At 33.0% G+C, this 24,016-nt stretch overlaps 1 protein-coding gene, 1 long non-coding RNA gene and 1 pseudogene across 8 annotated transcripts; 1 reads left to right on the top strand and 2 right to left on the bottom strand.

The window, feature by feature from the left end:
• Positions 1–4,701: 4,701 nt before the first annotated feature.
• LOC148546875 (uncharacterized) lies at positions 4,702–6,891 on the bottom strand. Of its 2 annotated transcripts, XR_015899784.1 has the most exons (3): positions 6,547–6,891; positions 5,069–5,626; positions 4,702–4,993 (listed from the first exon to the last, which is right to left on the bottom strand). It is a non-coding gene; the product is annotated as an uncharacterized LOC148546875 (long non-coding RNA). The 2 variants fall into 2 exon arrangements; XR_015899783.1 differs by having other exon boundaries at positions 4,702–5,626; positions 6,547–6,882.
• A 5,515-nt stretch (positions 6,892–12,406) lies between these two features.
• LOC107617556 (helicase-like transcription factor CHR28) lies at positions 12,407–20,628 on the bottom strand. Of its 6 annotated transcripts, none has more exons than XM_016319333.3 (13): positions 20,449–20,606; positions 19,121–19,266; positions 18,859–19,030; positions 18,161–18,762; positions 17,685–17,756; positions 17,539–17,616; positions 16,523–17,429; positions 16,191–16,321; positions 15,157–15,378; positions 14,165–14,396; positions 13,803–14,023; positions 13,331–13,540; positions 12,407–12,830 (listed from the first exon to the last, which is right to left on the bottom strand). In XM_016319333.3, the coding sequence occupies exons 2-13, from the start codon at positions 19,229–19,231 to the stop codon at positions 12,726–12,728; spliced, it is 3,063 nt and encodes a 1,020-aa protein (XP_016174819.1). In that variant the 5' UTR covers positions 19,232–19,266; positions 20,449–20,606; the 3' UTR covers positions 12,407–12,725. The 6 variants fall into 6 exon arrangements, with proteins under 6 accessions (XP_016174819.1, XP_088355667.1, XP_020966594.1 ...); XM_088499541.1 differs by having other exon boundaries at positions 18,859–18,998; positions 20,449–20,603; XM_021110935.2 differs by having other exon boundaries at positions 13,803–14,396; positions 18,859–18,998; positions 20,449–20,628.
• Positions 20,629–22,921: 2,293 nt separating this feature from the next.
• On the top strand, positions 22,922–23,490 carry LOC107616219 (putative xyloglucan endotransglucosylase/hydrolase protein 21 pseudogene; annotated as a pseudogene).
• Positions 23,491–24,016: the final 526 nt, after the last annotated feature.

The raw sequence follows: 24,016 nt of genomic DNA, 5'->3' as shown, positions 1-24,016 counted from the left end.
ACTTTTCGTGGAGAATTAGATCTAGTAACTAGCGGTTTATGGCTGACTGATATTGCGCACCATCATCTAGCTATAAATATTGTTTAAACCTATAAAAACCAAAAATTAACAGTTTGTGACAAAGTAAGGAACCGTACATATCACGAGGTTGTTCTATCATACCAGTAAAATTCGTGACTAAGGTAATTAATTACAAACTTTTTTTCCATTCTTATTGTTCTTTTGTTACTAATTGCATGCATTTTCAGGCGGTTTTGGTTCTTGGATAAGGTACAGGCATCCTATCCATTTTTTGTGCTAAGGTTGGGGCAACCAAAGTAAATTCTTTCTCTATATTTTAATTCATATAAATTTTGTAAATTCGTCTGAATATGCAAGTAATCATAGGTGTTGGAACTGACTTAGCATCAATCTGCAATATTTGTATAACACATCTTTTATGAGGCCATAGGAATCTCTACAATGTACCTACGTTTTCTCTCAGCCCTCCCATTTTGTTGATGGGTGTGAGGGCATGAGAATCTATGAACAATACCATGCATAGTTAAAAAAGAAGAAAATGAAGATGACAAATACTCCCTGCCATGATCATGATCAGATTGCAGGGACTTAATCTTGAGACTTCTCCATTTGATTTTTAAATTACATGAATGACGGTAAAACTTGTGATTTTGTTTGAAGTAAAAAGACTGAAGTAAGTCTATAAATGCATCCACAAAAGAAACATAATATCGAAAACCATGATCAGATAACATGGTGCTGGACCCCAAACATCAGTATAAATCATCTCTAAAGGTGCATGAAATTGAAAAGAATCAGATTGAAATGGAAGAGCATGCATCTTTGCCATGCAACAGTATTCACAAACCTGATTGTTCGTTGTATTATTATTAGAAATAGGAAGATTACATTTAGAAATGACATTCTTGATTACATTGGATGAAGCATGACCTAATCCATCATGCCAAAGAGAAAATGCGGGACAATTAGCACTGAAACTTCTAGGAACAAATTGAGAACTACATTGATTATCTCTAGGAAAATGAACTTGCTGGTTTGAGACAGATTCATTAGAAGTAGATGAAGTAATAGCAATTCTTTGAAATTCATATATGTCATGCTTAGGTATGCCACGGAGGAGTATCTCCTGAGTTTCCTGTGATTTAACACACAAAAAGTGGGATGAAATTCAAAGAAACAGTGAATATCTTCTACAAATTCCTGAACACTAAGTTCTGTGACATATCAGGGGCATGAATGATATTTTCTTAGAAAAAAGTGTCGATTTGTATCTAAAGAAATGAGATAAGTGTGGCCAATGTGTGCAATGGGAGTACCTGTTCCATTACCTAACAAAATGTGGTCAGAACCATTAAATTCGGATGCTGTTAAGAGATATGATTGATCGGGGGTGATATGGTGAGATGCACTAGTATCTGGAAACCAGGAATTGTTTGAAAATTTTGCAGCAGTAGAAAGATAAGCTCTTGGATTGTGGTATGATGCTGGTGGAGGAATTAGTGGGCCTGAGTTTGAACTCAAAGAAGGTAAAGATGCTTGATAATTTTGATTGTAACAATGGAAACAGGTCAAGGCAGATCCTTGTCCACGGTCTCTTCTGCCAAACCTCTATATAGGCTAGCGTATGCACATCTAAAATGTTTGGTCATTCTACTAAAAATTGTGCCCTGTTCGAGTCTATTTTATGCTTCTGTGGTGTACTGGTGTGTGAACATTTTTTATTGGTACCAGTGTAACAGAATAACCTTGTGGTTACATCATATATACAGTTTAAGTTAGCTTGCCATTTAAGAAGGCATTGTCAAAATTGAATTGCCTTAAGGGTCAGATGACACTGCTATAGATTAAATCACACACAGTACTTGGTCTAACCACTGGGCTATATATTTGTTCATAGCCAACTCCCTCAGCTTGGTGAAAACCTCTGCCCACAAGTCTTGCCTTATATCTCAAAATCTTCCCATATACTCTTTGGAGGGAGAATATCCACTTGGCTGCGAATTATGATAGTTACATTTTTAAGTCAGTCCCTTATCTTATTCATTCATTTTTTCAATTTGTTTCTTGTTTGTCTTGCCTAGGTATATGCAGTTGATGCCCGCACCGACATTGCCGGGGAGGTAATCATCCAAAATCACAATCTTATTCTTAAGTTTAGCTTGTGTCTAGTTAATTTCCTGTCACAGAAAATTACTAAGAACCAACTTTGTTTAAAGCTAAAACTATCACATAAGTGTCGCTTGTGTTCTTGGTTTCCACTGTTGTACCGAATGGGCGATTTGAGGTAACAATAAGTTTTAAACTTCGAAAAGGTTTTTGTACTTTTCTACTTTAAATTATGATGGTCTAGCAAGTAGAATGACCAAACATTTTGGATGTGCGGTCTGAATTTGATTTCACTTTTATTATTTTTTTTTGAATTGGATAACGAAATCAAATTGTCACTGGCTAAATCTTAATTTAAACAATTAAGAAGACTTTTTGGTTGCGAAAATCATTTTGGTTTCTTCAACTCCTTAAAGTATATAAAATTTTTATTGAATTTTACTTGCTTTGTGTTTCGAAAGAGTATTATCTTGTTCAGTTTCTATTTGAACATCCTACTCATCAACATAAAGCAAGTAAAATTCAATAAAAATTTTATTTACTTGAAGGAGTTGAAGAAACCAAAATTATTTTCGCAACCAAAAGGTCTTCTTAATTGTTTAAATTAAGATTTAGCCCGTGACAATTTGATTTCATTATCCAATTCAAAAAACAAAAGTGAAATAAAATTCAGACCGCACATCCAAAATGTTTGGTCATTCTACTTGCTAGACCATCATAATTTAAAGTAGAAAAGTACAAAAAAAAATTTCGAAGTTTAAAACTTATTGTCCATAGTAACCTACCTCAAATCGCCCATTCGGTACAACGATAACATCTGAAAGATCATTTGCGGCAACAATATTTGTCAGTTGTTTGTAGAAGGGTAAAAGTAAGTGGAAACCAAGAACACAAACGTAACTTGTGTGATAGTTTAAGCTTTAAACAGAGTTGGTTCTTAGCAATTTTTTGTGACAGGAAATTAACTAGCCACAAGCTAAACTTAAGAATAAGATTATGATTTTGGATGATTACCTGCCCAGCAATGTCGGTGCCGGCATATACCTAGGCAAGACAAACAGAAAACAAATTGAAAAAATGAATGAATAAACAAGGAACTAGGAACTGACTTAAAAATGTAACTATCATAATTCGCAGCAAGTGGATATTTGCTATCCAAAAAGATCAATATGGGAAGATTCTGAGATATAAGGCAAGACTTGTGGGCAGAGGTTTTCACCAAACTGAAGGAGTTGGCTATGAACAAATATATAGCCCAGTGGTTAGACCAAGTACGGTGTGTGATTTTATCTATAGCAGAGTGATCTGGATGACCTTTAAGGCAATTCAATTTTGACAATGGCTTCCTAAATGGCAAGCTAACTGAAACTGTATATATAATGTAACCACAGGTTATTTTGTTACACTGGTACCAATCAGAAATGTTCACACACCAATACACCACACAGAAGGACAAAATAAACCCGAATAGGACACAATTTTTAGTAGAATGACCAAACATTTTGCATGTGCATAAGCTAGCCTATATAGAGGTTTTTCTGACAGAAGAGGCCGTGGAAGGACGTGGTCAAGTCTGTGGCAGAATATGACATTCTGCCTTGACCTGTTTCCATGGTTACAATCAAGATTATCAAGCATCTTCACCTTCTTCGAGTTCAAACTCAGGCCCACCAAATCCTCCACCAGCATCATACCACAATCCAAGAGCTTATCTTTCTACTGGTGCATCTCACCATATCACCCCCAATCAATCAAATCTCTTAACAGCATCCAAATTTAATGGTTCTGACCACATTTTGTTAGGTAATGGAACAGGTACTCCCATTGCACACACTGGCCATACTTATCTCATTTCTTTAGATACAAATCGACAATTTTTTCTAAGAAAATATCATTCATGCCCATAATATGTCACAGAACTTAGTGTTCAGAAATTCGCAGAAGATATCACTGTTTCTTTGAAGTTCATCCCACTTTTTGTGGTGTTAAATCACGGGAAACTCCGGAGATACTCCTCCGGAGCATACCTAAGCATGGCATATATGAATTTCAAAGAATTGCTATTACTTCATCTACTTCTAATGAATCTGTCTCAAACCAGCAAGTTCATTTTCCTAGAGATAATCAATGTAGTTCTCAATTCGTTCTTAGAAGGTTCAGTGCTAATTGTCCCTCATTTTCTCTTCGGCATGATAAATTAGGTCATGCTTCATCTAATGATATCAAGAATGTCATTTCTAAATGTAATTTTCCTATTTCTAATAATAATACAACGAACAATAAAGTTTGTGAATACTGTGGCATGACAAAGATGCATGCTCTTCCATTTCAATCTGATTCTTTTCAATTTCATGCACCTTTAGAGATGATTTATACTGAGTTTGGGGTCCAGCACCCATGTTATCTTATCATGGTTTTCGATATTATATTTCTTTCGTGGATGCATTTACTACACTTACTTCAATCTTTTTACTTCAAACAAAATCACAAGTTTTACAAGCATTCATGCAATTTAAAAATCAAATGGAGAACCACATAGGTCTCAAGATAAAGTCCCTCCAATCTGATCATGGCAGGTAGTATTTGTCATCTTCATTTTTTTCTTTTTTAACTATGCATAGTATTGTTCATATATTCTCATGCCCTCACACACCCATCAATAAAATGGGAGGGCGGAGAGAAAACATAGACACATTGTAGAGATTGGTATGGCCTCATAAAAGATGTGTTACACAAATCTTGCAAATTGATGCTAAGTCAGTTCCAACACCTATGATTACTTGCATATTCAGATTAATTTACAAAATTTATATGAATTAACATATAGAGAAAGAACTTACTTTCTGCATCCAAGAACCAGAACCGCCTGAAAATGCATGTAATTAGTAACAAAAGATCAAAAGAACAATAAGAATGAAAAAAAAAGTTTGTAATTAATTACCTTGTCACGAATTTTACTGGTATGATAGAAGATGGCCTCGTGATATGTACGGTTCCTTACTTTGTCCTTTCATGAGAAAGAAAAAATAAAGAAACATACAATTGCATAATCTCGGAAGCATATTTCAGGGTCACAAACTGTTTAGTTTTCGGTTTTTACACCAAAAAGGTTTAAACAATATTTATAGATGGTGCGCAATATCAGTCGGCCATAAACCGCCAGTTACTAGATCTAATCATTTACGAAAAGTAAGAAAATCCGCGTATTTTGACCAATTCAAGGTGAAATTGGAACAAAAATATTATTTGATTCGCCGATCCTCAAAAAAAGAAATAAGCAAAGAGTTCTTATGTGTTTCCACGCCGCCTTTTGAGATCCCGAAATTGGACAAATTCAAAGATGAAAGTTGCATTAACCTTGTTTTTTCTTCGTACAATTCGACTTGAGGAGGGTAGCGTCGCCGGTAGTAATCGTCTTCGTTAGGAACTTCAACCTGAGCTTGACCATCGGTACGCGGTCTCTTGGGACGTTGGTCAGCCATTGTTGGCGGTTATAGACCTAAAAATTATCAGCAATCCAATAACAATAAATCCAATTACAATATCATAGGTTCACAAGAACCCACGGCAAACCACTCCAACCCAATAATTGAATAATCTTAACAGCAAAAATTATTCAACCCAGTGAAGTAGCAACAACAAAGTTCAGTAGTTCACAGCGCTAACAATAATTATTCACAATTATTCAACAAACAACAAAGTTCAGTAGTTCACAATTTAACTAACAATAATTAATCACAATTATTCAACAAAGTTCACAATTCAGTTCAGTAACTTCAGTTCACAGTTCACAAAAAAAATCATAAATTACAGATCACAGTTCACACTTTCACAACTATTCAACAAACAACAAAGTTCAGTAGTTCACAGCTTTACTAACAATAATTAATCACAATTATTCAACAAAGTTCACAGTTCAGTTCATTAACTTCAGTTCACAGTTCACAGTTCACAACTATTCAACAAACAACAAAGTTCAGTCGTTCACAGCTTAACTAACAATAATTAATCACAATTATTCAACAAAGTTCACAGTCCAGTTCATTAACTTCAGTTCACAGTTCACAATTATTCAACAAACAACAAAGTTCAGTAGTAGTTCACAGCTTAACTAAGAATAATTAATCACAATTATTCGACAAAGTTCACAGTTCAGTTCAGTAACTTCAGTTCACCGTTCACAGAAAAATAAAAAAATTGCAGATCACAGTTCACACTTCACATTCACAATTATTCAACAAACAACAAAGTTCAGTAGTTCATAGCTTATCTAACAATAATTAATCATAATTATTCAACAAAGTTCACGGTTCAGTTCAGTAACTTCAGTTCACAGTTCACAGAAAAATAAAAAATCACAGTTCACACTTCACAATTCACAGAATTGAAAAATTATTCAATTATAATTAAAAAAATTACCTAGAAGCTAGAAGCCTTCAACAGAGCAATCAAGAGGGAGACAGAGACACCGAGACAAGGAGCACCTTCGAACGGGCTTCGAACAGGACAGTGACAGCGGTGGAGCAGAGCTAGCGCTGGCGGCGGCGTGGCTGCGCGACGGAGGCTTCCACGTTCGCACAGTGGCTGCGCGATGGAAGGGAAGGAAGGTTGCGATGGCTGCTGCGCGATAGAGGGAAAGTGAGGGAGCAGGCGTTGGCTGTTCGAAGTTCCGACGGCGGAGGTAGCAGGCGGTGGCTGGACGGAGGTGAGGGACGACCAGGAGTTCAATGAGAGGAGCCCTGGAGTGAGTGTGCACTGTGCATCAGCTTGATGAAACGACGACATTTGGTTTCTTATTCAAAAAACCGGCCGAATTACGGTTCGGTTCGACCGACCGGTCCTCGACCGGTTCAACAATTCAATTACGATTTTTGAATAACGGTTTTAACATTTGCTCGATTCGTCTTTTGCAGCGCAGTTCAACCGGTTAAATTTAAAAACATTTCAAAACATTGATAGTATGCCTCGTGTGATTATTTTATTTGTATTTTTTATTATTTTATATATATTTATAACACATCTAAAATAATAAGAGAATACACACAATATTTTTTATACATATTTAAAATTCGTTTAGTTCTTTGTTTATATTTTTTTATATATAAATAAATTTTTAACACATCTAAAATAATAAGATAAAATATAAAATATTTTTAATACACATCCAAAATTCATCAAATTTGTGGTTATATTTTCTTAACATAAATATTTGTTTTAAACACAAATAATAACAAAAGAATTTGATTCTCTTTTGCTGCTTTGATTTTGGGAACAACTGAATATATAATATAGCACTTCTTCTATAGTAAACTCCTGGAACGAGGTTTTTAAATACGCTTTTGAGCGACGCATACAAAACTAATAAAATAGAAATTTCCATATACTCAAAGAAAAAGAAAACGTTGTTTGTCATAAAGCAAATGTGGTCGTCACTACTGTGTTATACTAATGTTTAATTGTGTTGTTGTATACATTAGTGAACATATCTAAAATTATAAAATTGTATACTAAATAATTTCTTAACATATCCGAAACTCATCCAAAAATAATTGTGTTTTTATTCTTGTTAATTAGAATAAAAAAAATTATATATACCATTCTTAAAATCGAAAAAATTATTTTGATAGTATTATTTTAATTTTAATTTGATTAGAGTTTAATTTGATTTGTTATTTATACCAAATTATATATATCAATCTTACATTTAGTTGTTTGTGACTCTAGACTCTAGTTGACAACTGAGTTTCCAAACACATACTTCCTAAGAAATACGTCCTAGAATATAAAAATCCACCGGCTCAAGACCACAATGTATTTTTTTATTTTATTTTTTTAACTTAGAGTTGGAAGTTAAAAGATTTATTCAACAAACACAAATTTCTCAAAAAGATTTTAGCCAAGAAGTTAAAACCAAAAACAATTACACAGAACAAACTGATTACAATGATAGTTTCATAAAAAAAATTACGTATTTATTTTAATTTTTTTTATATTTTTTCTATTATAGAAGCACATACAAATGCACCAAAGTATTAGAAGTTAGAAAGCATAATTTTTCATTAGACATTTTTATCCATAATTATATCTCATTTGTGAATTGAAAAAGAAGGGAGAAAAAAGCAGATGAAATGAAAGAAAGTTAGATGATATATTCAACCACGCTAGAAACGAAGTTTTTTTCCTCCTTGTATGCACATTTGGAATTTGGAAACATTAAGCTACTAGTTATATAGAATGCACCTCAATATAATTTTCATAGGCAAGATACTTAACATTGTAAAATGATCATTCACTCTAAGAATGGTAGGAATAAACTAAACCTGCCAAACTGAATTGGTGTACCTTAAACATAGGAAATTATCAGAATTTGCATAATAAATACACAAGGATATGACCATAGTAATAAATGGAGAAATAGCACTTCAACATTGTTGGAATCCTTTTTATCTTCAAAATCAGAATTTAAAATATCAAGACAACCAACTTTTCTACCATAGTAGACATGCTCACCATCCCAATGGCCAATGCACATTTTAATGCTTCACCTTAGCAGCTCTCAATCTCTTCAGAGTTCAGACTTCCTTCATGTATTGCTGAAATTCAAATGGAATATTGGAATTAGGCTTGCAAGAAAAATAATATCATATCAGCTAAATCATAGTAAACACATGACGACCTAAAATTATAAATTAGAAATAAAAAATTTATTTTATCTAATGAGTGTCAAATAGTTGCATGTTTTAATCAACAACAAAGAATATATTAAAGTAAAATTTTTTAATAAAATGTTTGAGCAGTAAGGTATCAATTGTTAGACTAGATGTGAAGTTTAAGAACTCAATACAATTTTCAAAGCAGAGCTAGTGAGCTTGACAATCCAGCAAAATTCACAAGTATGATAGATTTTTTTAAAGTAACAACATTATAAACATATGTCTCAACTCATGCAATTAACTTGAATGCATTAGAAAATATGTTTCCCAAAAGGGAGACCTGAGCTGTGGTTAAAAAGATTCCTGATGAATATCTTTTTATTCTGAAGCACCAACAATGACATTGTGACTAGCTACCAAGCATTGAATTGTAGTTTCAACATTTCAGCTATGGAGAACAGTTAATGAACCAAACTTAAGCTGCTATTTGCTTCAACATTTTGTCATCAAGTGTATCTAAATAATTCCTTCCCAGATCAAGCTATTATAACTTACTTCTTTTTCAACAAAAATGGTAAAAGTAACTGAATTTCAGAGAGGTAAAGAGAAATTATACCAATCTGAAGAAAAATTAGAAATCACTTCTTTTGATTATGTTTATTTGGTTTTGAAAATTAAAATACTAATAGTAATTAATCATATGAATATAATAAAATGAGTACATTTATTTTTGTTAAATTAAATTAAATCGTTAATTTAAATTATATCTATTTGAATTTTTGGATAATCAAACTAGACTAGATAAGTGAATGGATAAGTAGACTTGAAAATAAAATATTTGGTTGACTTAAAACTTAAAAGAAATTATGGAGATCATAGTACACACATAAATACTATAAACAAAGGCAAAGATTCTGATATTAAATTATCTCTATTTCATAACAGTTTTTAACTAACAAAATCTTATAAACCCCAATAAAGTAGGGATGGAGATATATATTTGACTTTTTTATTTGGGTTTGAAAATTAAAATTCGTTTTCCAGTTTAAATTATCCCTCCGTCTTTATATTTTTTATTATGCAAACTAAATATTATCTTTCTGTTAATGAGACCAAAAGTATCATCTCTCACCATTTATTTCATAGGTGGGACAAAAAAAATGAGAGAAATTATTCAAAGATGAGAGATCACATTTTACTCTTTAAAGTGAAAATTCAAAATTTAGAGGATCCAAATTCAAAACGTTTTTCTTCAATATCTGGTTTGATTGATCTGTCAAGCCATTAAAATGATAGAATTATAATTTCTTTAATAAAATGTAAAAAAATATATATATTTAAGAGCTGTAGAGATTCACAAAATCAGTTTTTGTCCCTCTTACCACATCTTTGATAGGTAAGAAGGAGGAGATGGTTTGTAGGAACTAACCAAACATATATGCATCTAGACTTTTGTTTGGCATGTACTCATAAATCAAAATCTTCTCTTCTTCTATACAACATCCAAAAAGTCTAACAAGATTACCATAACCTCATTCTTAAATTCTTCATATCCTTGCCCGGATGATCTTGAAAGCCTTTTCACTGCTATTTCGAGTCCATCTTCCAATGTTCCCTAAAGAACAATTTAGAAAAATTCATGATTTGGGGCATGGTGAAATTCATTGTTTTCCAACATACCTTATACACTGGTCCATAACCTCCTTCTCCTAGCTTATTAGATTGATTGAAGTTATTTGTTGCAGCAACAAGTCTTTCAAACTCAAATTGGGAAAGCTCTGGGAGTTTTACTAGGTCATTGTCTTCTCTCCTTAGTTTGTTTTTCACTCTCTTTGTATTCAATGATCAACATTCAACAATTTTCATCTTAGTAATATTAACGGAAAGGCATATAGTATTTCCAATACCCAAAGGGAAAAAGAGCAATATTTAGTATTCTATAGTTGGAAAGCTTTTACTCAAGTTAGGAGTCTATACAAAGTCAGAAAATCTATGTTGAAAAGAAACACTTGCAGTTTTGGATTACTGATCTACTGATCTACCAAGCACTTGTAACAAATTTAAGATGCAGTTCCTCCAGTTGAGGATATCTGAAGATCAATTAAGCTTCCAATCCATGACATGCAGCCAGTGCCAGCATCATATGCATATGCTGTGCAGGAGCATGTACATATTTAAGATGATGCTTTATTACTCTGTTCACTTAATTGTAAATTTTGTATTAATAAAAAACTCTTTGCAAAATTAGCACCTAGAGCTATCATATATACCCAGCAGTGAAAGCAAGAGTTTTCAAATTATATAAGGTTGTCCCCTTTATGGTTTAGTATTGTTTTCATGTCATTCTTGCACAAGTCTAGAAAAAGATAGATAGTTGGAAAAGTTAATGTCATCCTGATCTGCTATAGATAGATTCAGTCAGAATGTTAAATTCCTAATGCTATATATGAAAAGGTGGATTCTATGGTGCCTTTTATTGTTGTGCCTAAATTGCCTAACTTGTTTTTATAAATAAAAAATAAAATGTATAAAGTAAAAATAAAATATATAAAGTTTATTAAATATTATTTCTTTTTCTTTTTTAGTAAGTTAGGCACCATAACTTAGACACCATAACATTCACCATATGAAAATTCGAGCCTGAAGTATCCAAACATACTTATTATTCACTAACCTGTAAATGTAAATTGTTGAATATACTTTCTTACTTGCTTAGGGGGTCATTTTCTTTTTCTAGGTGAAGCTAAATGTCAATAATATTGCACACTATAGTTGGTTAGCCAAGATACTTTGGTTCAGGATTTAGTAGGGTTCGTAATAGACTAATAGCATATGAGGTGTACTAAATTGGATATTATAATATAAACGATGAATTTTTTTTTTAATTTATTATCAATTTGTGCATACCTTCTACCTTATTTCCTATCATCTTATTCCTGTTTGTGTCTTCTTCTATTATTTAATTTAATTGTAGATTGAAACTTTAGCCTCTTATAAAGGAAAATTTTATATAACTCTGCTATTAGACTGGCTAGTGACTATATTATGTGAATCAAAGTATTGGACGACAAAAGGTAAACATAAACATAAATTAAATATGGCAGAGATAGAATAGCCACACATATAGACAAAACAAAAAACGAAAATATGAAAGAGAAAATTGGCGTCTGTTGTAGGCAAGGTGATAGAATCTCATCAGTTATTTAAGCATGTGAGAAAAAAGTTAGCAAAACACCCCAAGATGGTGAATCAAATAAAAAATAGACTGGCAACAAATAATAGAAAAAGAACTAAAAAAACTATACATGAGGTAATAAAAAATGATGTAATTATTAATATTTAATAATATCGCTGCGACATAATACAACATAATAAGACACAATGTTGTTGTAGATTAAGTTATGATACCATTTGCTTTCATTATAGAGTGGTGCTAAGTAATGAAATTTGAAATCATTGCAAATAACTTCTTGATCTCTTTTTAAATATAATTATAATGAATTTGGGCTATGACGTGTTTCCCCTTTTATAAAACTTATTTCAAATTAAGGAAAATGTTTAATTAATTTGAATTTGTTGTTTTAGAATGAGAATTGGAAGCAATAACAAACAGCACAACGTGCACCTGAACAATAAAATTGTACAAGGTAGCATTTCCATAATAATAAATGTAATTAGGATATTTACAGGCAGCTTTATGCTACATAGATGTTCTGAGGACAAAAATGCCCTTTAAGGGCTCCAAAATAGACAAAGTTACCGGTTGGATTAACCAACCTCACCAGCCAACTTGAGCTACACATGTCAGCAGGCACCAAAAAAAAGAAGCCATGCATGCATCCTTCAGAACTCTCTCCAAACCTAACCCTCCAAAAGCAAAATCTTGAGGTAGCTATCACCATTCACCATGCATGGTGGGAACAAGGAAGCGATCATCTAAAAGTTCTACACCATGAAAAGATATTTCAGATCATCCATTGTAAGGCGAGTCGCAGAACTGCCAGCATGTTCTTCCCCAAAAGCAGATGCAACCATTTTCCTCTTCTCTTCCTGCCATAGTTTCCAACGCAAGACATCAGTTTATCATTGATACACACATACACACACATACATGCTGTGATGAAAGCAAGCAACCACACAAATTAAAGTGGAATGGGAATTTATTAGTACCACAAGATAACTTCCCCTTGGACCACAAGATAACTCATGCTGATCCCTACTAGGCCCTTGTTGCAGGTTATAATATTTATTAGTCTGTTACTTTTTACAAGTTGAGAAAAGCAAAATAAATAAATAAAAACAAATACAAAAATGTTGGCCTAAAAATGCATCAATCAACTTGTACCATTCTGTTTAAAAATTTTGAAACAGAAAGCAATATTAAAATTTAAAAAGGGAAAATGTAAGTGGGAGAAAAATCAGGACTTACTAAAGTTGGATCATAATCGAAAGCAGCAAAGCCCCACTTTGGTGACCCTAAATCCAATTATTCCAACTGTATGCCCGTGTTTTAACGCATGAAATGAAAATAAATAGACAGATATCATTACCTGAAGAGCCAGTATTCTGTCTTCAACTGTATCTTTTACAGTAAGCCGTGTCACAGTAACAGGACGAGTCTGTCCAATTCTATGAGCTCGATCAATAGCTTGATCTTCAGTTGTTGGATTCCACCACAGATCCAAAAGAATAACATGGCATGCAGCAACCATATTCAAACCAAGATTTCCTGCTTTTAGTGACATCAGCATAACAGTTACCTGGAAGGAATTTCAGTTGTCAGACACCAACAGACTATCAGGTTGAATGCACTGGAATAGTAAATAATGCAATATCAAGAAGTGATAGGAATGCACACTGATTCCCAAAATAAAATCAAGCGAAAGAACGATGAACAAAGATTTAATTTCATATTACTTCAGCTACCACCAAATAGGTCCTCGTACTACTTTCTATATATTTATAATTGTGCATAAAACAATTATCAGCATTAATAATGTCAGGGAAAACAGAAGATCAAACCTCGGGATCAGTATTGAAATCTTTAACAGATCTGTCCCTAGCAATCAGAGACATCCGCCCATCAAGTCTCCTATATTTCATACAGGATTGTTGCAATGATGCCTCAACTAAGTCCAACATGCTAGTCCATTGGGAAAAGACTATAGCTTTTATTGGTCCTACAGTTGTGGAGTCTGAATATTTTCTTGTGTTTTTCATAATCCTAACATCTGAGTCGCAATCTTCAATATATAAATCATCATCAGATGGCGAACCTCTATGGCTTCCACCAGAATTTAGTAAACCAGAGCTACGACTATTCAGTTTACAATTTGAATGCAGAATCTCAAGGACAGCTTTGATTTTAGATGAACTGTACTCACTCTGCTGCACTAGTGAATGATCAAAATCATGCGCTTTTATGGAATTACTACCACCAAGTTCATCAGCCAAGCAACTCCTCAAAGTAGCTTTGGAGAAAACAACATCTTCTGCAAGTGCTGCTTTACAACCACGAGCAGGGCATGTATTATCATCACCATTCAAGTAATCTGATACACATTGATAACAGAAGACATGGCCACACATTGTAACAACTGCGTCTTCAGGTGGATCCTGTTGAAAACACGGTACGAATCAACCAAACCCATACCAACAACGTATTGCTATTGGTTTACCATACAGCTATATGCCTAGACGGATAAACTGAGAAATCAAAATCTAAAATATCAACCAGTGATTAGTGAACAAATTAATTAATCAATAGATCATAGCATCAGAATAGAAATTTTCCTAAAAAACAAATATCCATAAGCATGGTTAGAACTGTAAGCTTCAGGAGATTAAAGAAGAAAAAATTGGTTAGATCAGAAACACACTCACTTGAAAGTGATGGGTTTGGACATTATACCCTACAGCATCCCCCCATATTCTCTTTTTTCTTATTAAAACTGAGATGGGAAACATTTGTGTTTTTAGTGAAAGCTCACAACTAGTCAACTACATTCCCCCGTGGTATGCGATCTATCTCCATCTAGTCACTCATTTTCTTCCATTTATCCACTCCTGTAACGTGCTTGGGAGTGTGCTAACCATGCAATTCCATAACGACATTGACAATATATGTGACAATCCAAGTTTTGACCACTGTCAAGCGTAGGCACATACTTGTGTATTTTCTCAACAGCAGTTTAACTTAACATTGTAAGTTTACCTATTAGATACTATAATTTTTCACCAAAATACATTCAAGATACCATACATAGAATTAAACTTCCACGTTATAATAAAAGGATTTATTCCATCAAGTTTTTAGAGCTCATATTAACAACAAAGAAAACAAATGTCTGAATCATCACGTTAGAAATTAACTGACCTCACAAGTACAGCATATAGCAAAGGTCGTTTCCAAACTATTAAACAGATTAATCAACATCTCCTTTGGAAGTGAGTTTGCCATTTCCACAGAGGATTTCCCAAGAGGATCAGAATAATAATCTTTAACAAGACGTGGGTGATCACAAGCTTGACGAAGACGCAAAAGCATTAAAAGAATATTTGCATAGTTTTGATTCACCGTGCCAGCGGCAGCATAGGCCTGCAAGGTATATGTCATTGATTTAAAACTGATGCAGTACTTAGCCGTAACAGCAATGAAATCTAACTAAATAAAAGCTAAATCACACTCTAGCCCATCCTACAAATTATTTCCCTGATTCAAAGATGCCAAGTAGATAGGTCCAAATAGCACCACACACTAACGAATCTGTTGCAATGTCTAGAAAATTTCTGCGAATATGCTCAATATGTCTTAGAATATTTGAAACATATCTTAGTAGATCTTAAGAAAATATTTTAGACTCAATCAGGCATCTAGTTGTTAATTAACGAACAATCTTAAAATTTGTTGCTTAAATTAATAATGTTTCAATTTCCCAATTGTTATCTTTGTTTAGTGGCATTAGTGCACTAAAGGGCTGTTTTTATCAAACTAAATAAATAAAATTACCAGAGGATTTTGTACTCGGTACTTGACCAAATTCATACCACAAACTGTCATTACTGCTTCATATCCTAAATAGACCATATCAATATATGTAATACTTTAGGGGGACTACAGTCTCTTTATTGATCATTCCCTACAAAACATCAAATATCAACTAAACTGAATATCAAAACTAAGAATATAGAATTGAAATTCAGTTGTAGAGGCCGCAAGGTTGAATTTATTCTGCACACTGCCAAGATTACAATTTATATTAAATCTAATTTCTACCTGCAAGAAGGCAAAACTCCGATGCACATTATTTAAAATCTCAATAGCAAAAGCACACTTACCGAATCCTATAATTATAAAAATATATCACTACAAATTTTCCACGATGATATTAACAAATAAAGCAAAGAAACCTTAAATTGGGAACGTGAATCTGCTTCCAACTGCATATAGAAGGCCCGCTCCTCAGTGGAGAAATCCACCTTAGTCAGCTCAATTGTTTTAGGAGGTAAATTGATTATTGGCTTCCCATCGATCAAAGTTCCTTAACAAATGCAAGAATTTGATATTATAATTGAAGTCATAGTACCAAAGGGCAAACTTAACCATTAAATATAAAAAGAATTTAAGAAAGATTATCTAATTGACAAATTTTAATTAAAAGAACAGCAGGAGTGATAGGACACTCTTATATCATGCCAGGAAAAAGTACATGCAAACAATCTATGCACCAAAGGAAAAGTACCTTTTGTACGGCGAAGCATAATGGCCCTCAGAACTGCCTGAAGCTTCTTGTACCCTTGGATAGAATTTCTGGATATCGGAACTTTTATTGTATTGTAGAACGATTTATACACAGCATAAGGATCATACTTCAGGAACCTAAAGTAGCTATACAAATCATCGATTGTATTTTGAATTGGTGTTCCAGATAAGCACCACCTCCTTTTGGCCCTAAGACTGCAGCAAGCTCTAGCTACCTGAGTTCTATGGTTCTTTATTGTTTGAGCTTCATCTAGAATAACCCTAAACCAACCTACTTTTGCAAGAGGACCAGAAGCAGATTCAATTGAAGATTCGTCTAATCCCTTTCTACCCCTTTTACTTTTCTTACTTCCATTATATAACTGCTTCCTCTTTTTACTGGCAGAAAATTCAGAGGATATCCCAAATCTTTCCCCCATTTTTTCATCAATATCATCCTCCTCAACCAACGGCTGCTTTGGAACTTCATTAGTCACAATAGCATATGTTGTGAGGACCACATCATATCTTGCAAGTTCAGTAGGATCCTTTGTCCTACTTCCCCCGTGATAAACCAAAACAGCAAGTCTCTGCTCTTCAACAACTTTTTCTTTAAGCTCTCTGGCCCATTGTCGAAGAACACTTGCAGGGCAAACAACAAGTGTTCCAGCAGCCGGCCTTTTCCTACTTGGTGCTCGTGTTGAACTACTAGGTTCTGTACTTGGTTTTACATCATCAGATTCTTCTTTATTTTCAAGCTTTTCCAAATCAACAGTAGCACGATCATCCTCATCGTCCAAATTCAAAGCTTCAGTTTTATGATTGCATGCATCGTCTGTTTTAGATTTTGATTGCAGTGACCTCTGCATTAGGATGAGGGCAATCATTGAAACTGTCTTGCCAAGGCCCTGTTAGAACAAGGGTTTGATGTTCAGTTAAAAGCAATAAGATGAAAATCATCAGTGCCATTGATTAAAAAAAGAAAAAAAAACATCAATTAAATACGTAAAAGATGACCTGATCATCAGCCAAAATCCCCCCAAGGCAATGCAAACTTCTGGTTTCCTTCTGAAGCATCCAAGCCAATGCAATTTTCTGCAATGTAGAGTTATATCAACGAATGGCTCCCTGAAAGTTTATTACAAATAGACAAGCCATAATACCTGATGTCTAAGAAGAGAGACACACATGTGACCATCAGGTACATCAACTTCTACTCTATTTTGACTGAGATCCTGCAAGAAACAAAATACATTCTTTGAAACATCTTCCACAAAAAGTATGTTGATCTAGGACATGATTACAAGTACACCAATATATGCTAGTTGTGCTTTTTGCATATTGTCTACAGACTTAGGGATCCATATTATGATAGGTTGTTACTTTATTTAATTTTGAATTTTCCATCCAGAAAACTTTTAAGAAAATTTATTCTTACCACCAAAAACCACAAAGAAATAAAGAAGAGCAAGCCTCAACCCCTTACACTGCATCTTAAGTCCGTTGTCTGAATGGCTATAACAAATTTCCTAGGAAGTCAACTTTGGCAACATATCATATATGAGGGAATTTAACATGAGGCTCGTACAACTTAGAACATCAACGGAATTAACCACACAATAAAAAATAGGGTGTATACCTCCACAATGGCCTCATAAATTAGTCTCTCATCACTTCCAGGAGCCCGTTCATCACCTGCACCAGAGCGGAATGCAGGTTCACTGGAACTAGCATACTGTGGAGGTACAGACTTACCATGCATCAAAGATGGAGGAAGAACCCTAATCACACCATTTTGATGCATGAAGCGATCTTCATCACTGCCCCTCATAAATGGGCCACGGTTGTAGGCCTTGTCGTTCATCGTGCTAGGTCCTACTCCATGGGGACGATTCCTATATGTATCAAAAAACTGACTATTGTTCATGTTATCCTTTAAGTTACTTAATCTGCTATCAGGTGCAAACGACGAAGATGGTGGAACCCTTGATGTATATGGATGAACAGTTTGAGGAAGAGCCCGCTTGAAAGCCTGTTGAGTTGACTGACTTGTGTTTCCATTCTGTGCATGATATGAAGGTTCTTCTCGACGTGCAACTCTCTGATTCAGTCCATTTTTGCTAGATACAGGTTGAGCATGAAGCTTGATTTGGGAATGATTATTATTAACATTGGAAGAGCTAGAACCTGAAGTACTTGCGCCTCTTGAAAAACTATCGTGCCTTGGCCGTCCACCATAATCTGCACACAACATTACTTATTACTTATATCATGAAAGTGCTTACTAATTTATAAAGAAACTCCATTGAAGGGGAGCATCTAGAACAGATCAACCACCTGAATTCCTTTCAGCAGTAGCCCATTGAGGGAGACTCCTCTTTGGATCTTCTATCTCCTCAAGGTCATCATCTGATGAGCTAATATATATACATTCATCCATGAACTCAGGATAACAATTGTCTTTTCCGTCAGCCAACCTAGAAAGAGAACTAGTAAATACTATGCCAACCTGAATTCAAAAAGCATCATGAAATTGTAATTTAAAATGACAGCAAATAAGAAAAACAAAAACTTCTCCAAATAAAATGTCTTGTCTCACCACTTTTTTGCAAGGTTTCAATATTAAACCCGAAATCCAACCACCTAAAGAAGAACAAAATCTCCAAGTTGAGTTGACAAAATCATGGATATGGTCTCCATTGTCGGGCATCTACTTCAACCACTTTCCAGCTTCCTTACTAACAGCTTATTCATCAGGGAGAAAAATAAAAAATAAATAAGCATAAGAGAAACAGATTGATGAAAAGTTTTTCTTTCTGATAAAAGCTGAAATTTACATCACACAAAATAACAAGTTTCTGAAATCTGGTATCAGCATAGTAAAGGAAAAGAAAAAAGCAATTATCTAGTAACGAAGTCAGAATTCCCAATAATTTACAATGAATAGGATATCCCCTACTAAATTTCTGAATAATTAGAATTCATTATTCCCTTTACATAGAAAGCAAACCAGTCCTTTTATGTGTGTGTTTTGTTGTTTTTTTGTTTTGGGGGGTGGGGGGAACATGCCCAGTGTGACGAATAACAACTGCTGTGCCTTCACTGGCCGGTGGGGTTGGCAGCATGGATTATAATTCATAAAACATGATACTATAGTGTGCTATCATAAACCATGTCTAAAAGAGAACACATACTGCAATACAATTAGCAAGATATGGCACTTAAATATTATCCACAACCACAACAGCAGCACTCCTCAAAAGAGTGTTTCCAACCTAACTAGGTTTAGAGTACAGAACTAGAGCTTAAATTCAAACATTCAGTGACCTCAAGAAACCTTTCCCCAATTGAAATGCAATAAATTAGAATCAGTAGCCACTCCAAACTCATCAATAATATCCCCCCAATAAGCTACCAATCTGCTAACCCCATCATCAATCAATTCATAGAATGGTGCACCAACCAGCAAGCTAAAACTGCAACAAGAGTTATAACATAGGCATAATCATTTAAATAGATACGCATACCTTCGACCATTGAATAAAATTCATACCCCAAATGAGAATGGCAAACGTATTAGGGGCAAAATAAATAATAAAATAAACGAACATAAACAACCAACTAAATCAGAATGCAATTGGAACTAGATAGAAAGAACAAACACATTCGATAGAAAAGTAAAAGGGGGGAGAGAACCGAAATTTAAAAAAGCAAGCAATCAACACAGAACACGGTACAAGCGAGGAATTCACAGTGAATGGTTGAAGATTGCCTTAAGAGTGGGGAAAAGATTCGATCTTCGGTGAGGAATTAGGCAGATGCAGGAAACGAGACTAGGGTTCTTGTTTACAGCAAAACGCAGTAAAAAGAGAGTAAAAGAAGGTAAAAACGACGAGGGGTTAATGGAGTTAAGTGGATTCTACTTACCCAAAATCTGGTTAGGGAATGGAATGAGCGAAAAGATTCCGATTAAGAGTGACGAAAGGGGTTAAAGCCTGAAACTTCGGGGGAAACGAGGATTCACGACTTCACTCTTTCTCTTCAGTCTTCATTCCACTCTGTTCATCTTTGTTTTGCTTTTCTTTCACTTCGTCATATATTTATTTCATTTATTTTTATTTATTTATTTCATATTTCATATACTTATTAAAATTAGGATAATGTAATTTGATTTTGAGATTTTGATCATAAATGCGGTCAGAGAAATGGTTACGGAATATATAATGCTGCCTATTAAATTATTTTAATTGTTCAAGAAAAAAATTACTATCTTATTTTTTAAATTTGTATTCCATTTGATAATAATATTGAAAAACATTTTTCATAGTGATAAAAGATTATGTAAGTAGACAAAATTGTGCTTATTAAAAAACTTCAATTAAAATAATTAATATTACATTTACTTTCCTTTTTAAGGTTATATCATTGTTATCGCTAGCTAGTATATATGACACTTAACAAAGTTTTTCATATCTTTATAATTATTGCCTTTATTTTTCAAACTTTTTCATCACATAATGAGGTAATATTATTGATAGAATCGTAACTAATAGCCATTAGGTATAAAAAATAAAAAATAGAAGAAGAACAATGTCTGAATTATTAATTCGAGTAAAGTATCGTTTTTGTCCTCAATGTTTGGGGTAAGTCTCAAACGTTAGGAACTTAAATAGGACGAAAACGTTGGGCACAGAAACGATACATAAAAATCAATTTTAATTTTATCTTTTAATAATATCAATTTTTTACTGGACATAATATTTAATTATTTTTTAATAAAATCTAACTAAATTACACTTAATCACATTACTTTCAATATAAATAAATTTATTTTTTTATAATTTTACCTTTAAAGTAATGTAATTTTTTTATAAATAAATAAATAATTTTTTTATTAACCATGAAGCTCAAAATATGAAAATGTGAGATATTATAATATTCTTAAATTGTAAAGTCTATAGAAAATTAGAAAGCATTTCTAAAATTTACATAAAAGAATTACCAAATAAAAGCACACAATAATACGTCTTTAGAGCTGACTCAACAAAGATAATAATAAAATAAGTTCTGTGGAACATACACCTAAACATTTAACATAGTCCATTTTAAATCAAAAGAATTAATTGAATCTTTGGTTTTTTATGAATTCAGATCAGAGTTCACACAGAGACCACCACCGCTCTGTTAATAATTTAATAAATCACTGAAACAAAATAAAAAATGACATAAACTAAATTTGCTATCCAACTGTCATCTTCCCACCTCATCTTACCACCAACTAATTTATATTATTCTTATTTTTCCAAATTCTAAATTCTAACACATTACCAATGTTGTCACTATAAATATTGTAGAACACCAATTTACTCCTCATCACAACTAAATACGAATTATTGTGTTGTGTCTCACATAAACAAAAACCTGTTTTGTCCAATGACTACTGCTTGTGTAAACAATAATAATGATGCATTGATTGTAATTGTCATAACATTATGTCAATAATATCAATTTTTTATTAGGCATAATATTTAATTATTTTTTAATCACATCTAACTAAATTATACTTAATCATATTACTTTCATTATAAATAAATTTATTTTTTTTATAATTTTATCCTTAAAGTAATATAATTTTTTTATAAATAAATAAATATTTTTTATTAACCATGCAGCTCAAAATATAAAAACATGAGATATTATAATATTCTTAAATTGTAAAGTCTATAAAAAATTAGAAAGGTGTTTCTAAAATTTACATAAAAGAATTACCAAATAGAAGCACACATTAATACGTCTCTAGAGTTGACTCAACAAAGATAATAATAAAATAGGTTTTGTGGAACATACCAGAACAGAAGTCACCGAAACATTTAACATAGTCCATTTTGAATCAAAAGAATTGATTGAATGAGCCAAAAAATCTTTGATTTTTTATGAATTCAGGTCAGAGTTCACACAGAAACCACCACCGCTCTATTAATAATTTAATAAACCACTAAAACAAAATAAAAAATTGACACAAACTAAATTTACTATCCAACTGTCATCTTCCCACCCCATCTTACCACCAATTAAGTTTTATTATTCTTATTTTTCCAAATTCTAAAGAGGAATGCTAGGGACCAGCAACTTTGTGATTTGTAGCCATCAATGATGGTTTTAATGGTGTGAGATGGATGTGAGATTTTATCCAATGGCTCACTTTTCTTTGCTGGTTACATGCTGGCCAGAATTTAACAAAATTGCTGGTCCCCTAGACTTTTCCAATTCTAAATTATAAATTCTAACACATTACCAATGTTGTCACTATAAATATTGTAGCACACAAATTTACTCTTCATCACAAATAAATACGAATTATTGTGTTGTGTCTCACATAAACAAAAACCTGTTTTGTCCAATGGCTGCTGCTTATGTAAACAATAATAATGATGCATTGATTGTGATTGTCATAAAATTGTTCCTAATAATCACTTTCCCTTCTTCTTCCATGGCTGGTAGCAATTTCAACCAACAAGTTGATATCACTTGGGGCGACGGTAGAGTTAAGATTTTCAATAGTGACAAAATTCTTACCCTGTCTCTGGACAGCTTCTGACTCTAGCTTCCAGTCCAAGAATAAGTATTTATATGGTAAGATTGACATGCAAATCAAGCTTCCCTGTAAATTCTGCTGGCACTCTTATTGCTTATTACAACGTAAGTCATTTGCTTGTTTCTTATTTCTTCGGTTCATATTCATTTAGTTATGTATGATTATTTGTGAACAAACTTTGCATGTAGTTACGTTCAGATGGAATATCAATATCATGGGATGGGATAGACTTTGAGTTCTTGAAAAATCTTAGTGGTGATCCTTATGTAGTTCATACCAATGTGTATACACAAAGAACAGGTGGCAGAGAGCAACAATTTGTGAGTAATATTAACACCTATTCCATTCTCTGGGATCCTGTACACAATGTGTGAGTAATATTAACGTTAACATACGTGAGATATATTTTAAAAATGGTGGGGAGAAGTATAGACAAACCATTCTTAATTTTAAACAATTATAATTAATAATTATTAATTTTATATTTTTAAAAAAAAAAATTAAATAATCATTAATTGATCATCAATTAATTAGTATGGAGTGTAATTCAAAAGTACTTATTAGTTTGTTGTTGGCTAGACGCCTATTAGTCATTTAACAAGATTGTTTTAAAATTGGTAAAAAGCTATGTTTTAAAAGTTATATTTCTTTGAGCCTGTTTGAGTGAGTTTTTAAAAAAAGATTTTTTTTACTTATCTTTTTTTAAAAGATCTTATAAAAAAGTAGAAGTAATTTTATGTTTGAGTATAATAATATAAAAGTATTTTTTTGTTTATTTATTACATAAAAAACATCTTTTCTTAAAGAAAAAAAAGATCTAAATTTCAACTTTTTTAAAAAAATATTTTTTTATTTTTCTAGTACTTTTACTTTTACTACTAGAAATTTGCCAAACACACT

This window comes from Arachis ipaensis, chromosome B9 (assembly GCF_059453495.1).
Source record: "Arachis ipaensis isolate K30076 ecotype BB chromosome B9, ASM5945349v1, whole genome shotgun sequence".
Classification (NCBI taxonomy): Eukaryota; Viridiplantae; Streptophyta; class Magnoliopsida; order Fabales; family Fabaceae; genus Arachis; species Arachis ipaensis.
This window is presented reverse-complemented; position numbering and strand designations above follow the sequence as displayed.